Raw genomic sequence first — 17622 nt, 5'->3', positions numbered from 1 at the left:
CATTTCTAACTAAAGCATGTAGGTGTATCTGTACATCGCATTTCTAACTAAAGTATATAGGTGTACCTGTACATCACATTTCTAACTAAAGCATGTAGGTGTACCTGTACATCACATTTCTAACTAAAGTATATAGGTGTACCTGTACATCACATTTCTAACTAAAGTATATAGGTGTACCTGTACATCACATTTCTAACTAAAGTATATAGGTGTACCTGTACATCACATTTCTAACTAAAGCATGTAGGTGTACCTGTACATCGCATTTCTAACTAAAGCATGTAGGGGTACCTGTACATCGCATTTCTAACTAAAGTATGTAGATATACCTGTACGTCGCATTTCTAACTAAAGCATGTAGGTGTACCTGTACGTCGCATTTCTAACTAAAGTATGTAGGTGTACCTGTACATCGCATTTCTAACTAAAGCATGTAGGTTTACCTGTACATCGCATTTCTAACTAAAGCATGTAGGTGTATCTGTACATCGCATTTCTAACTAAAGTATATAGGTGTACCTGTACATCACATTTCTAACTAAAGCATGTAGGTGTACCTGTACATCACATTTCTAACTAAAGCATGTAGGTGTACCTGTACATCGCATTTCTAACTAAAGCATGTAGGTGTACCTGTACGTCGCATTTCTAACTAAAGCATGTAGATATACCTGTACATCGCATTTCTAACTAAAGCATGTAGGTGTATCTGTACATCGCATTTCTAACTAAAGTATATAGGTGTACCTGTACATCGCATTTCTAACTAAAGCATGTAGGTGTACCTGTACGTCGCATTTCTAACTAAAGCATGTAGATATACCTGTACATCGCATTTCTAACTAAAGCATGTAGGTGTATCTGTACATCGCATTTCTAACTAAAGTATATAGGTGTACCTGTACATCACATTTCTAACTAAAGCATGTAGGTGTACCTGTACATCACATTTCTAACTAAAGTATATAGGTGTACCTGTACATCGCATTTCTAACTAAAGCATGTAGGTGTACCTGTACATCACATTTCTAACTAAAGTATGTAGGTGTACCTGTACATCACATTTCTAACTAAAGCATGTAGGTGTACCTGTACATCGCATTTCTAACTAAAGCATGTAGGTGTACCTGTACATCGCATTTCTAACTAAAGCATGTAGGTGTACCTGTACATCGCATTTCTAACTAAAGCATGTAGGTGTACCTGTGCGTCGCATTTCTAACTAAAGCATGTAGATATACCTGTACATCGCATTTCTAACTAAAGTATGTAGATATACCTGTACATCACATTTCTAACTAAAACATATAGGTGTACCTGTACATCGCATTTCTAACTAAAGCATATAGGTGTACCTGTACGTCGCATTTCTAACTAAAGCATGTAGGTGTACCTGTACGTCGCATTTCTAACTGAAGCATGTAGGTGTACCTTACATCGCATTTCTAACTAAAGTATGTAGGTGTACCTGTACATCGCATTTCTAACTAAAGTATATAGGTGTACCTGTACGTCGCATTTCTAACTAAAGCATGTAGGTGTACCTGTACATCGCATTTCTAACTAAAGCATGTAGGTGTACCTGTACATCACATTTCTAACTAAAGCATGTAGGTGTACCTGTACGTCGCATTTCTAACTAAAGCATGTAGGTGTACCTGTACGTCGCATTTCTAACTGAAGCATGTAGGTGTACCTTACATTGCATTTCTAACTAAAGCATGTAGGTGTACCTGTACATCGCATTTCTAGGCCTAGCTTCTACTAGACGTTTGTGGAAGTTTTAGTCCAAACTTCTACTAGACGTCCGTGGGATTTCTAGTCCTAGCTTCTACTGGAGATCAGTGGCGTATTTTCGTACTAGACGTTTATGGGCCTTCATGTAAGGTTCTCTGGCTTGTAGATGAAATCATCCTTTACATTGCTTTGTTTGGAAGAGTTTTGTTAATGTAGTACTACATTGTAATAGTTTTTATAGTGAAGTACCACACAGTAACAGTTTCATGCGTGGTTTTATTGAAAACCATTTGTACCGTGAACTGAAACAGGTACCCTAAACAGTGTATTAAAACACGAAAGGTGTGTGTGGGTCTCTTGTTCAATACAGTAGGGGAATAACATCCAGTTCAATCACATCCTCATAAATATTGATATGTTCACCAATGTTCATATTTAGCTGAGGTTTTGACCCAAAAGAATGATTCACTATAAGCAGGTGAATATTATACAATTAATTTAACAGTTGGAGGTAAAAGATCGAAAAGATAAAATAAAAAGATTAAAATCACCAAAGTCTGCGGTGGCCTGGAAATCGCCGCCATTTTCTTTGTCATGTATGAACTTCACAAAAATTTTCAGCCACAGGATAATTCTTTGTAGGGCGCATATAGGTCTGTGATAAGCTCGCGTGTTGTGTGTTTTTCCTATAGCAAAGCCACATCGCGCTATCTGTTGTGTCCACCAAGGGGAACCGAACCTCTGATTTTAGCGTTTTAAATCCATACAGTTATCGCTGTCGCAGTGGAAAACAATAACAACAATAATAACACGGAAGTTAAAAAATAAGTCTTTAGTGTAGACTCGGCATACAAAACCTAAGCCTACCAGTTAGCTACGAGATTGTTACGATATATTATTTTGTGGTTTTGTTTTAAAGGATGATGAAGTTTCTGTAATAGTGCATTAAACTGAAAACTGACTTTCTAAAAATCCCACTAAGCCTCACATGTCAGTCAGATGGTTCTCTTTTATTTCGTATTTCCATCCACAGATTCGTATTTGGCTGTCATGGTTTACAATATATAATTATCTGTAATCCTTCACCCAGTTATTCACTGACTTGTACTCTTTACATTTGGGCCTGGCATGGTCAGGTGGTTAGGATGCTCGACTCGTAATCTGAGGGTCGCGGGTTTGAATCCCCGTCACACCGAACATGTTTTCCTTCTCAGTCGTGGGGTTGTTAGATAGTGACGGTTAATCCCACTGTTCCTTGGTAATAGAATAACCCAAGAGTTGGCGGTGGGTGGTGATGACTAGCTCCCTTTCCTCTAGACTTACACTGTTAATTTAGGGAAGTCTAGCGTATATAACCCTCGTGTGGCTTTGGGCGAAATTAAAAAAACAAACAAATAATCTTTATATCTGTCATGTATTTTACAGTTGCGGTGGACATTGCAATACATTCCTGTCACAGTTAAAAATATGTAACGATACTTTTTGTTTATTATAAACTAGCCGGACTCAAACCCAAGGATCAGATGTCTCTGTAATATTCTGTACCTAGAAGACCGAAACAGCTGTTGTAAATTTTCCAACAATGTCACAAAGTTTCAGCTCCTAAATCTTGAGTGTTAGTATTTCAAATGATGACGTCTTGAGATGTTTCTTCAAGTGTATACGTCATTTCTGGTACCTTTTGTCTCCATGTTTCCTGTAACTGTTTATTTTCCGTCTCATGTTTTATTTATCAATAATTTTTATCATCTTACTCTTATGGACGTAGCGTGTACGTCACTATCTATGTATGTAACCAAAACTCTTCCGCCATTTAGGGCTGTGTTTGTTTGTTTTCCTAATTAGATTATAAAGAGTTTGATTGGTTCTCTCTGTATGGATACAATATTTTTAATTTAATGTGCGATCACATTTAACGTGATATAGTAAAATAAATAATTGTTAGTAATGATTTAACCAAGTTAAGGGTTAACATTAACCTTCTGTCTGTTAATTATATGTAGTACTAACTTGTTAACACTAGATCCACCGATAAAGATTAATTATCAGATTTATTAAAGTGAGGTTAAGCTTTATTTAGTTACTTATCTGCCCCTGATTTAGCAGCAGAAGGCTAGAGGGAAGGCAGTTAATCAACCCACCGCCAACTCTTGGGCTACTCTTTTACCAAAGAATAGTTGGATTAACCGTCACTTCTAACGCCCCCATGGCTAAAAGGACATGTTTGATGTGACGAGGATTTGAACCCTCGGCCCTCAGATTACGAGTCGAGTGCCTTAACCACGTGGCCATGCCGAGCCAAATCTTGGGCTAATACTTTAACCAACGAATACTGAGTTTTACCGTAACAGTATAAAGGGATAGCATGTTCGTGGGACGGGAATTCGAACCCGTGACTTGCATATTGCGAGCGCCACCTTAGGCCCACTTGAATAAGTACCTCAATAATTAATTCCTTCCCTTTCATGTTCAAAGTAAGTTCTTTTCTAGGACTAACAGAACATGAGAAAACCATCGAAATAATACCATGTAACACTTCCGTTGTTTGTAGTTAGGCACAAAGCTACACAGTGGGCTATCTGTGTTCTGCCCTACCACTGTTATCGAAACACGGTTTCTAGTGTTGTAAGTCCTCAGACATACCGCTGCGCCACTGTGTGTGTGTGGTAGGCTATGTGAAGGTTTATTTCTTTGTTTGTAGCACAAAGCTACACAGTGGGCTATCTGTGTTCTGCCCTACCACGGTTTCCAGGGCTCTAATTTTTGTTTGTGTATTTTTTTTTGTATTAGTTCTGTGGTGAGTAACAAAAGTTGAGCATCCTGTTAAAGAACTAGATTTGTCTTCCTTTCGTCATCACGGATCCAACGTCTTATTGTGACATTACTATACTTTATTTAAACATCACGGATCCAACGTCTTATTGTGACATTACTATACTTTATTTAAACATCTCTGATCCAACGTCTTATTGTGACATTACTATACTTTATTTAAACATCACTGATCCAACGTCTTATTGTGACATTACTATACTTTATTTAAACATCTCTGATCCAACGTCTTATTGTGACATTACTATACTTTATTTAAACATCACTGATCCAACGTCTTATTGTGACATTACTATACTTTATTTAAACATCTCTGATCCAACGTCTTATTGTGACATTACTATACTTTATTTAAACATCACTGATCCAACGTCTTATTGTGACATTACTATACTTTATTTAAACATCTCTGATCCAACGTCTTATTGTGACATTACTATACTTTATTTAAACATCACTGATCCAACGTCTTATTGTGACATTACTATACTTTATTTAAACATCACTGATCCAACGTCTTATTGTGACATTACTATACTTTATTTAAACATCTCTGATCCAACGTCTTATTGTGACATTACTATACTTTATTTAAACATCACTGATCCAACGTCTTATTGTGACATTACTGTACTTTATTTAAACATCACGGATCCAACGTCTTATTGTGACATTACTATACTTTATTTAAACATCACGGATCCAACGTCTTATTGTGACATTACTATACTTTATTTAAACATCTCTGATCCAACGTCTTATTGTGACATTACTATACTTTATTTAAACATCACTGATCCAACGTCTTATTGTGACATTACTATACTTTATTTAAACATCACGGATCCAACGTCTTATTGTGACATTACTATACTTTATTTAAACATCTCTGATCCAACGTCTTATTGTGACATTACTATACTTTATTTAAACATCACTGATCCAACGTCTTATTGTGACATTACTATACTTTATTTAAACATCTCTGATCCAACGTCTTATTGTGACATTACTATACTTTATTTAAACATCACTGATCCAACGTCTTATTGTGACATTACTATACTTTATTTAAACATCTCTGATCCAACGTCTTATTGTGACATTACTATACTTTATTTAAACATCACTGATCCAACGTCTTATTGTGACATTACTATACTTTATTTAAACATCTCTGATCCAACGTCTTATTGTGACATTACTATACTTTATTTAAACATCACTGATCCAACGTCTTATTGTGACATTACTATACTTTATTTAAACATCACTGATCCAACGTCTTATTGTGACATTACTATACTTTATTTAAACATCTCTGATCCAACGTCTTATTGTGACATTACTATACTTTATTTAAACATCACTGATCCAACGTCTTATTGTGACATTACTGTACTTTATTTAAACATCACGGATCCAACGTCTTATTGTGACATTACTATACTTTATTTAAACATCACGGATCCAACGTCTTATTGTGACATTACTATACTTTATTTAAACATCTCTGATCCAACGTCTTATTGTGACATTACTATACTTTATTTAAACATCACTGATCCAACGTCTTATTGTGACATTACTATACTTTATTTAAACATCTCTGATCCAACGTCTTATTGTGACATTACTATACTTTATTTAAACATCACTGATCCAACGTCTTATTGTGACATTACTATACTTTATTTAAACATCACTGATCCAACGTCTTATTGTGACATTACTATACTTTATTTAAACATCACTGATCCAACGTCTTATTGTGACATTACTATACTTTATTTAAACATCTCTGATCCAACGTCTTATTGTGACATTACTATACTTTATTTAAACATCACTGATCCAACGTCTTATTGTGACATTACTATACTTTATTTAAACATCTCTGATCCAACGTCTTATTGTGACATTACTATACTTTATTTAAACATCACTGATCCAACGTCTTATTGTGACATTACTATACTTTATTTAAACATCACTGATCCAACGTCTTATTGTGACATTACTATACTTTATTTAAACATCTCTGATCCAACGTCTTATTGTGACATTACTATACTTTATTTAAACATCACGGATCCAACGTCTTATTGTGACATTACTATACTTTATTTAAACATCACGGATCCAACGTCTTATTGTGACATTACTATACTTTATTTAAACATCACGGATCCAACGTCTTATTGTGACATTACTATACTTTATTTAAACATCACTGATCCAACGTCTTATTGTGACATTACTATACTTTATTTAAACATCACGGATCCAACGTCTTATTGTGACATTACTATACTTTATTTAAACATCACTGATCCAACGTCTTATTGTGACATTACTATACTTTATTTAAACATCACTGATCCAACGTCTTATTGTGACATTACTATACTTTATTTAAACAACACTGATCCAACGTCTTATTGTGACATTACTATACTTTATTTAAACATCACTGATCTAACGTCTTATTGTGACATTACTATACTTTATTTAAACATCACTGATCCAACGTCTTATTGTGACATTACTATACTTTATTTAAACATCACGGATCCAACGTCTTATTGTGACATTACTATACTTTATTTAAACATCACGGATCCAACGTCTTATTGTGACACTACTATACTTTATTTAAACATCACTGATCCAACGTCTTATTGTGACATTACTACTCTTTATTTAAACATCTCTGATCCAACGTCTTATTGTGACATTACTATACTTTATTTAAACATCTCTGACCAACGTCTTATTGTGACATTACTATACTTTATTTCATCACCACAAAACTCTAACGTTTCACTGAAATCGTATGAAACACTGACAAGAAAGATATATAACACCAATAAAACACAATCGTGTTATGTGTGTCGTCGTTCTTACAATAACACAATCGTGTTGTGTGTCGTCGTTATTACAATAACACAATCGTGTTCTGTGTGTCGTCGTTATTACAATAACACAATCGTGTTCTGTGTCGTCGTTATTACAATAACACAATCGTGTTGTGTGTCGTTGTTATTACAATAACACAATTGTGTTGTGTGTCGTCGTTACTACAATAACACAGTCGTGTTCTGTGTGTCGTCGTTATTACAATAGCACAATCGTGTTGTGTGTCGTCGTTATTACAATAACACAATCGTGTTCTGTATTGTCGTCGTTATTACAATAACACAATCGTGTTCTGTGTCGTCGTTATTACAATAACACAATCGTGTTGTGTGTCGTTGTTATTACAATAACACAATTGTGTTGTGTGTCGTCGTTATTACAATAACACAATCGTGTTCTGTGTGTCGTCGTTACAACAATAACACACAATCGTGTTCTGTGTGTCGTCGTTACAACAATAACACACAATCATGTTCTGTGTGTCGTCGTTACAACAATAACACACAATCGTGTTCTGTGTGTCGTCGTTACAACAATAACACAATCCTGTTCTATGTGTCGTCGTTACAACAATGACACAATCGTGTTCTTTGTTTCATCGTTACAACAATAACACACAATCATATTCTGTGTGTCGTAGTTATTACAATAACACAATCGTGTTCTGTGTGTCGTCGTTACAACAATAACACAATCGTGTTCTATGTGTCGTCGTTACAACAATAACACAATCATGTTCTGTATGTCGTCGTTACAACAATAACACAATCGTGTTCTGTATGTCGTCGTTACAACAATAACACACAATCGTTTCGTCTTTACACTTTTCCTGTAAGCTCCGAACGCACGAAACTAGTTCATGATGGTTACACCTTTAACTAGATTTTTCTGTTGTCCATTTAGGAAGGCATTTCATGGAACAAGATAAACGACGACTGTCCATAGGTCACAGGTTCTTTGACGGATACGACCACCACAGAGCTTTGAATCATCGGAATGACTCCAGAGGGGTAAGTACACGTCGAAAGTGTACTGTCTCGGAGGGACCATTATGAATATCTGTGTTACTTTTGTACAGAACTAGTTACCAGAGATAAATGTAATGTTACATTGATTTCACAGTGAAAAGGACTAGCATGTAATTCGTCATATGTAAGATGATTTTTAAACTTCTAAAACTAAACCAAAACTGTATATCAGAATCGACAAGATGATCCACAAACAGGTTTTGAAGATCGTTTAGAGAAGGCTGATGAAATTACTATAAATAGGTCTGATGTCAAAAGACTTAAGTACTGTATCTGACAAATGAGTATATACCGTTTCTCTGCACCGTTTTCATTCAAATACAGAATATTTGGTATGTTCATCTCTTAAGGGTTAGTTACATGGCTTGATGTTTAATTATATTATTATAAAAACAATGGACCTCTATTGCAGATTATTGTGAATGCTGTAATAATTTACAATCATTACTTCAATATACGGGGCATTTTGGTTTAGTGGTTGATGATTTGGACTAGAAATCTAAAGGTTAGATTCGAGGTCCGAGAAATGATATTGTATCATAGAGTAAGATGTTTTAACGGTTAACCCATTCACATTGTACTTAGGATGAACTGCTTTACCATTCAGGAAGAATGTATCCACATTGTCCTTGTGTCTCAGAAAAATGGAATTAATCATTGGATTCATGTGCCTTTCCTAGGACTAAATTACTAATTAGTTCAACATTAAAAGAAAAAAAAAATCCATAAGATGCTTTCAAAAATAAATCAGTAAAACTATTAAAGAATGAGAATAAATAATATACTGACAAGAAGCACGTGACTAATAATACACTGACAAGAAGCGCGTGACTAATAATTCACTGACAAGAAGCACGTGACTAATAATACACTGACAAGAAGCACGTGACTAATAATACACTGACAAGAAGCACGTGACTAATAATACACTGACAAGAAGCGCGTGACTAATAATTCACTGACAAGAAGTACGTGACTAATAATACACTGACAAGAAGCACGTGACTAATAATACACTGACAAGAAGCACGTGACTAATAATATACTGACAAGAAGCACGTGACTAATAATACACTGACAAGAAGCACGGGACTAATAACATACTGACATCAGGGACGTTTGAGAAACAGAACAACCAACAGTCTGACAGGAAACATGGCATCAGGGACTTTTGAGAAACAGAACAACCAACAGTCTGACAGGAAACACAACGTCAAAGAATTTCAACAAACGGAACAAACAGTCTGGCACGAATTACTGAATCAAAGATTTTCAAGACAGAATAACCAACAGTCTGGCACGAATCACTGAATCAAAGATTTTCAAGACACAGTATAACGAATAGTCTGCGAAGAAATACATCAGAAACATTCAAGAAATTGACCAACGAATAGCTTACTAAGAAGTACAACACCAAAAACACTAAAGAGAACATTCGTTATCTTGCCTATAAGGATATGTACGACTTTAATGTATCTCAGCACAAAGATACATAACGAACTATTTGAAACGTTACTTTAGGTGTACGGAATCGTCAGACGTACCAGTGATATCAAGAAGCATCGGGACGTTAATAACTGTCTTGAATTTCAAAAGAAAGTATTTGAAAGAATGTATTTCAAACAAAATCGACTGACTTTTCTTTGTTTTTCTATTGACGTCAGCACGAGATAGACTGGCCATGTGCCAGGAGCAAAAATGTACAATAGATAAATCTGGACTCTTGTGTGGCGCCAGCGATCATTACACAGAAGATAAGTATGTGATAAAGTTCAATAAATACGTAATAAAACATAGACTGATCTTAAACCAGTCAAATATGTTAAAAAACAGTTTCCCAAAGAAAACCAACATAGTCTGCACTGTAGTTATGTTATATTGATCAAACCACTACAGAAATATTGGGAGAATATATATAGAAGGCCACAATCACCATGGTATAAGATCCATGCCGGGGTGTGGATAAAAAAGACCAAGGCTCGAGCCCAGGATTTCTCTCTGAGCTCGCCGCGCACTTTTACGTATGGTATGTAACTGTGAAAGTGAATCTAGGTTTTCGATTGAGAGTAGCTACGTAGGTGCTGGGTGTCGTCGATTGGTTCTCACTTAACTCACGTGCCGCATAAGGTACCATTGTATGTTAGAATTACCTGTTACTGTAACTGGGCGAAAAATGATTGGAAACAGTCCCAATCATGTGCAATAGATTTTAGGTTCTCGTGCAACGGTTTTTGATTGTTGTAAGGCTGTCTAAGCTATGCCCACCACCGGGATCGAAATTTGATGTTTAGCGTTATAAGCCTTCAGACTTACCACTGAGCCACTAGAAGGCTTTATTTAGTGTTACAAATGCTCCAACTGAACAGAACAAAATCAAAACGAGAAGTTAAGTTTGTTTTTGAACTTCGCCCAAAACTACGTGATTGACGACACATTATAACGTCCCCAAGGTTGAAAGGACGAGCATGTTTGGCGAGCTCCCCTTTACCACCAGCCCATGCCATGCCTCATAAAGAGAGGCATCCAACAGAGAAAATGTCAAACGAGAAAATCTCCATTTTATTCCTGTTTTATATTCAAATTAAATTGATTGTTAGGTAAATAGAACAACCAATTACACAAAGTTGTGTTTAATAATATCTGAAACACAGATAATAAATCAACCTTTAAAAATTAATAACAATTTACTGGTTTTTCTTTACGTATACCAGAGGGCGGTAAGTGTGGATAGCTGCTCATCTTCACTTGTCAAACAATATTAATACAGAGTTTATAAATATTTATTTTCTTAGTACGTGTTCTATAAAGGAATATAATTTTTAAAAAAAGAAAGCTTTGGTAACACAACTTTATCATACATACATCTTAAGTTTGTCGTCTGGATTGTGATTTAAAATATTTCAGAACAAAGATTAAACTGTCGGCTAACACACTGATAGCATTAGATGAATACGACAGACCTTGATCCTGGAACTACAGATATCGAATATTTAAATACATTTTACTAAACCATGTGGGTACGAAACTATTCTTGGATCCATGTCTTTTTTAGTTTCAACTCACCGACCTTGAATTTCCTACTTATAATTTGGTTACAGCTCCCCCTTGGACCCCATCTTACAACATGGTTACAGCTCCCCCTTATACCCCTCCTTAGAACATGGTTACAGCTCCCCCTTGGACCCCTCCTTACAACATGGTTACAGCTCCCCCTTGGACCCCTCCTTACAACATGGTTGCAGCTCCCCCTTGGACCCCTCCTTACAACATGGTTGCAGCTCCCCCTTGGACCCCTCCTTACAACATGGTTACAGCTCCCCTTGGACCCCTCCTTACAACATGGTCGCAGCTCCCACTTGGACCCCTCCTTACAACATGGTTACAGCTCCGCCTTGAACTCCCTCTTCATAACATGGTTACAGCTCCCACTTGAACTCCCTCTTCATAACATGGTTACAGCTCCCACTTGGACTCCCTCTTCATAACATGGTTACAGCTCCCCCTTGGACCCCTCCTTACAACATGGTTACAGCTCCCCCTTGGATCCCTCCTTACAACATGGTTACAGCTCCCCCTTGGACCCCTCCTTACAACATGGTTGCAGCTCCCACTTGAACTCCCTCTTCATAACATGGTTACAGCTTCACCTTGAACTCCCTCTTCATAACATGGTTACAGCTCCCACTTGGACTCCCTCTTCATAACATGGTTACAGCTCCCACTTGAACTCCCTCTTCATAACATGGTTACAGCTCCCACTTGAACTCCCTCTTCATAACATGGTTACAGCTCCACCTTGAACTCCCTCTTCATAACATGGTTACAATTCCCACTTGAACTCCCTCTTCATAACATGGTTACAGCTCCACCTTGAACTCCCTCTTCATAACATGGTTACAGCTCCCACTTGAACTCCCTCTTCATAACATGGTTACAGTTCCCACTTGAACTCCCTCTTCATAACATGGTTACAGCTCCACCTTGAACTCCCTCTTCATAACATGGTTACAGCTCCACCTTGAACTCCCTCTTCATAACATGGTTACAGCTCCCACTTAAACTCCCTCTTCATAACATGGTTACAGCTCCCACTTGAACTCCCTCTTCATAACATGGTTACAATTCCCACTTGAACTCCCTCTTCATAACATGGTTACAGCTCCACCTTGAACTCCCTCTTCATAACATGGTTACAATTCCCACTTGAACTCCCTCTTCATAACATGGTTACAGCTCCACCTTGAACTCCCTCTTCATAACATGGTTACAGCTCCCACTTGAACTCCCTCTTCATAACATGGTTACAGCTCCCACTTGAACTCCCTCTTCATAACATGGTTACAGCTCCACCTTGAACTCCCTCTTCATAACATGGTTACAGCTCCACCTTGAACTCCCTCTTCATAACATGGTTACAGCTCCCACTTAAACTCCCTCTTCATAACATGGTTACAGCTCCCACTTGAACTCCCTCTTCATAACATGGTTACAGCTCCCACTTGAACTCCCTCTTCATAACATGGTTACAGCTCCCACTTGAACTCCCTCTTCATAACATGGTTACAATTCCCACTTGAACTCCCTCTTCATAACATGGTTACAGCTCCACCTTGAACTCCCTCTTCATAACATGGTTACAATTCCCACTTGAACTCCCTCTTCATAACATGGTTTACAGCTCCACCTTGAACTCCCTCTTCATAACATGGTTACAGCTCCCACTTGAACTCCTCTTCATAACATGGTTACAGCTCCCACTTGAACTCCCTCTTCATAACATGGTTACAGCTCCACCTTGAACTCCCTCTTCATAACATGGTTACAGCTCCACCTTGAACTCCCTCTTCATAACATGGTTACAGCTCCCCTTAAACTCCCTCTTCATAACATGGTTACAGCTCCCACTTGAACTCCCTCTTCATAACATGGTTACAGCTCCCACTTGAACTCCCTCTTCATAACATGGTTACAATTCCCACTTGAACTCCCTCTTCATAACATGGTTACAGCTCCACCTTGAACTCCCTCTTCATAACATGGTTACAGCTCCCACTTGAACTCCCTCTTCATAACATGGTTACAGTTCCCACTTGAACTCCCTCTTCATGACATGGTTACAGTTCCCACTTGAACTCCCTCTTCATAACATGGTTACAGCTCCACCTTGAACTCCCTCTTCATAACATGGTTACAGCTCTCCTTGGATCCCTTTATATTAACATGGAAATTGAAACGTGAGTTATAAGCTCCGACACTTGCACCAAAGATGGCGGTGAGAGACTGGGACAACAAACAGATGGTTCAACATATATGGGCCAACTGTGAATGAAAACAAAACCCCCTCACACTCTAGGGTATGTTCGTCGTGGACAAGAGGGTGGACGTAAGTATTGTTCGTCATGGACAAGATGGTGGACAAAAAGTACATTGGCAATAAATTTTAATATCTTAAAAACCAAGTGACGAATAATTCGATTTATTCTTTCGTCAAACCCCACGTGATACAATGGTATATCTACAGACTTACAACACTAAAATTCAAGTTTCGGATAGTAGAGATAGCAGCCCATTGTACAGCTTTTCTAGTTACAAACAATCTTCCGTTTTTATGCGAATTTCGTGAAAACTAGTACGAGATAAATCTTTGATAGCACCACAACAGCGCCACTTGCGGTGCTCCCATGATTGTTTTAGACGTTCGTGTCAACAGGTTAACCTGCCGGAAGCCAGTAAACCATTAGAAATCAGTAAGTTTAAAAATAAGGAGAGATAACAAGTAATAGGATCAGTCATGTTACATTACGTGTTTATATTAAACAAATTATTAAGATGCGACCATCCGAATGTTTGGTTTGTTTTTTAATACGCTTTTTATCTTACTGGTAAGTCTCCAGCTGGTACAGCGGTAAGTCTACGGAGTTAGAACACTAAAATAAGGGGTAGATTCCCCTCGGTGGATTCAGCAGATAGTACGATGTGGCTTTGTTATAAGAAAACACACAAACACAAAAATCAAAGATGGAAAAATCTACATATACAGCTACATGGGCGTTCACGAGGGAATATAGGCAAAGGGGTGATTTTTATCCCCTGGAAAACTTTCTTCTCCTTCCACGGCAAAAACTTTCCGCGGGCGTCCATGAGTAATCAACTTAAGTTTTATAACTCTTTTGTTATTCACTTTTATTTTATGTACGTTGTTTTTTATTCACTTTTATTTTACGTATGTTGTTTTGTTATTCACTTTTATTTTATGTTCGTTGTTTTGTTATTCTCTCGTATTTTATGTACATTGTTTTGTTATTCACTTGTGTTTTATGTATGTTGTTTTGTTATTCACTTGTGTTTTATGTACGTTGTTTTGTTATTCACTTGTATTTCATGTATGTTCTTTTGTTATTCACTTGTGTTTTATGTACGTTTTTTATTCACTTGTGTTTTATGTACGTTGTTTTTTATTCACTTGTGTTTTATGTATGTTGTTTTGTTATTCACTTGTGTTTTATGTATGTTGTTTTTTATTCACTTGTGTTTTATGTATGTTGTTTTTTATTCACTTGTGTTTTCTGTACGTTGTTTTGTTATTCACTTGTATTTTATGTATGTTGTTTTTTATTCACTTGTATTTTATGTATGTTGTTTTGTTATTCACTTTTATTTTATGTACGTTGTTTTGTTATTCACTCGTATTTTATGTATGTTCTTTTGTTATTCACTTGTGTTTTACGTACGTTGTTTTGTTATTCACTTGTGTTTTCTGTATGTTGTTTTGTTATTCACTTCTGTTTTATGTATGTTGTTTTGTTATTCACTTGTATTTTATGTACGTTGTTTTGTTATTCATTTGTATTTTATGTATGTTGTTTTGTTATTCACTTGTATTTCATGTATGTTCTTTTGTTATTCACTTGTGTTTTATGTACGTTTTTTTATTCACTTGTGTTTTATGTACGTTATTTTTTATTCACTTGTGTTTTATGTATGTTGTTTTGTTATTCACTTTTATTTTATGTATGTTGTTTTGTTATTCACTTGTGTTTTATATACGTTGTTTGGTTATTCACTTGTATTTTATGTATGTTGTTTGGTTATTCACTTGTATTTTATGTATGTTGTTTTGTTATTCATTTGTATTTTATGTACGTTGTTTTGTTATTCACTTGTATTTTATGTATATTGTTTTGTTATTCACTTGTGTTTTCTGTATGTTGTTTTGTTATTCACTTGTGTTTTATGTACGTTGTTTTGTTATTCACTTGTATTTTATGTATGTTGTTTTGTTATTCACTTGTGTTTTACATATGTTGTTTTGTTATTCACTTGTGTTTTATGTATGTTGTTTTGTTATTCACTTGTGTTTTCCGTATGTTGTTTTGTTATTCACTTGTGTTTTATATATGTTGTTTTGTTATTCACTTGTATTTTATGTATGTTGTTTTGTTATTCACTTGTGTTTTATATATGTTGTTTTGTTATTCACTTGTATTTTATGTATGTTGTTTTGTTATTCACTTGTGTTTTATGTACGTTGTTTTTTATTCACTTGTATTTTATGTATGTTATTTTTATTCACTTGTGTTTTATGTACGTTGTTTTGTTATTCACTTGTGTTTTATGTATGTTGTTTTGTTATTCACTTGTATTTCATGTATGTTGTTTTGTTATTCACTTGTGTTTTATGTACGTTGTTTTTTATTCACTTGTATTTTATGTATGTTGTTTTTATTCACTTGTGTTTTATGTATGTTGTTTTTATTCACTTGTGTTTTATGTATGTTGTTTTTTATTCACTTGTGTTTTATGTATGTTGTTTTTTATTCACTTGTATTTTATGTATGTTGTTTTTATTCACTTGTGTTTTATGTATGTTGTTTTTTATTCACTTGTGTTTTATGTATGTTGTTTTTATTCACTTGTGTTTAATGTATGTTGTTTTTATTCACTTGTGTTTTATGTATGTTGTTTTTTATTCACTTGTGTTTTATGTACGTTGTTTTTTATTCACTTGTGTTTTATGTACGTTGTTTTTTATTCACTTGTGTTTTATGTATGTTGTTTTGTTATTCACTTGTATTTTATGTATGTTGTTTTGTTATTCATTTGTGTTTTATGTATGTTGTTTTTTATTCACTTTTATTTTATGTACGTTGTTTTGTTATTCACTCGTATTTTATGTATGTTGTTTTTTATTCACTTGTGTTTTCTGTACGTTGTTTTGTTATTCACTTGTATTTTATGTATGTTGTTTTTTATTCACTTGTATTTTATGTACGTTGTTTTGTTATTCACTTTTATTTTACGTACGTTGTTTTGTTATTCACTTGTGTTTTCTGTATGTTGTTTTGTTATTCACTTCTGTTTTCTGTATGTTGTTTTGTTATTCACTTCTGTTTTATGTATGTTGTTTTGTTATTCACTTGTATTTTATGTACGTTGTTTTGTTATTCATTTGTATTTTATGTATGTTGTTTTGTTATTCACTTGTATTTTATGTATGTTGTTTTGTTATTCACTTGTATTTTATGTATGTTGTTTTGTTATTCATTTGTATTTTATGTATGTTGTTTTGTTATTCACTTTTATTTTATGTACGTTGTTTTGTTATTCACTTGTGTTTTATGTACGTTGTTTTGTTATTCACTCGTATTTTATGTACGTTGTTTTGTTATTCACTTGTGTTTTATGTACGTTGTTTTTTATTCACTTGTATTTTATGTATGTTGTTTTTATTCACTTGTGTTTTATGTATGTTGTTTTTATTCACTTGTGTTTTATGTATGTTGTTTTTATTCACTTGTGTTTTATGTATGTTGTTTTTATTCACTTGTGTTTTATGTATGTTGTTTTTTATTCACTTGTGTTTTATGTACGTTGTTTTTTATTCACTTGTGTTTTATGTACGTTGTTTTTTATTCACTTGTGTTTTATGTATGTTGTTTTGTTATTCACTTGTATTTTATGTATGTTGTTTTGTTATTCATTTGTGTTTTATGTATGTTGTTTTGTTATTCACTTGTATTTTATGTATGTTGTTTTTATTCACTTGTGTTTTCTGTATGTTGTTTTGTTATTCACTTGTGTTTTATGTACGTTGTTTTGTTAT

The 17622-nt window shown here is 35.0% G+C and overlaps 1 protein-coding gene across 1 annotated transcript in view; it reads left to right on the top strand.

Moving 5' to 3' along the window:
• Nucleotides 1-8103: 8103 nt before the first annotated feature.
• Nucleotides 8104-17622, top strand: part of LOC143235760 (5'-AMP-activated protein kinase subunit gamma-1-like) — a 45980-nt gene continuing 36461 nt past the window's right edge. Inside the window, exon 1 of the mRNA XM_076473963.1 lies at nt 8104-8501. Within this exon, the coding sequence (XP_076330078.1) occupies nt 8406-8501 (96 nt within the window). The 5' untranslated portion in view covers nt 8104-8405. The remainder of the gene's footprint in view (nt 8502-17622) is intronic.

This window comes from Tachypleus tridentatus, chromosome 12 (genome assembly GCF_004210375.1).
Source record: "Tachypleus tridentatus isolate NWPU-2018 chromosome 12, ASM421037v1, whole genome shotgun sequence".
NCBI classification, from domain to species: Eukaryota; Metazoa; Arthropoda; class Merostomata; order Xiphosura; family Limulidae; genus Tachypleus; species Tachypleus tridentatus.
This window is presented reverse-complemented; position numbering and strand designations above follow the sequence as displayed.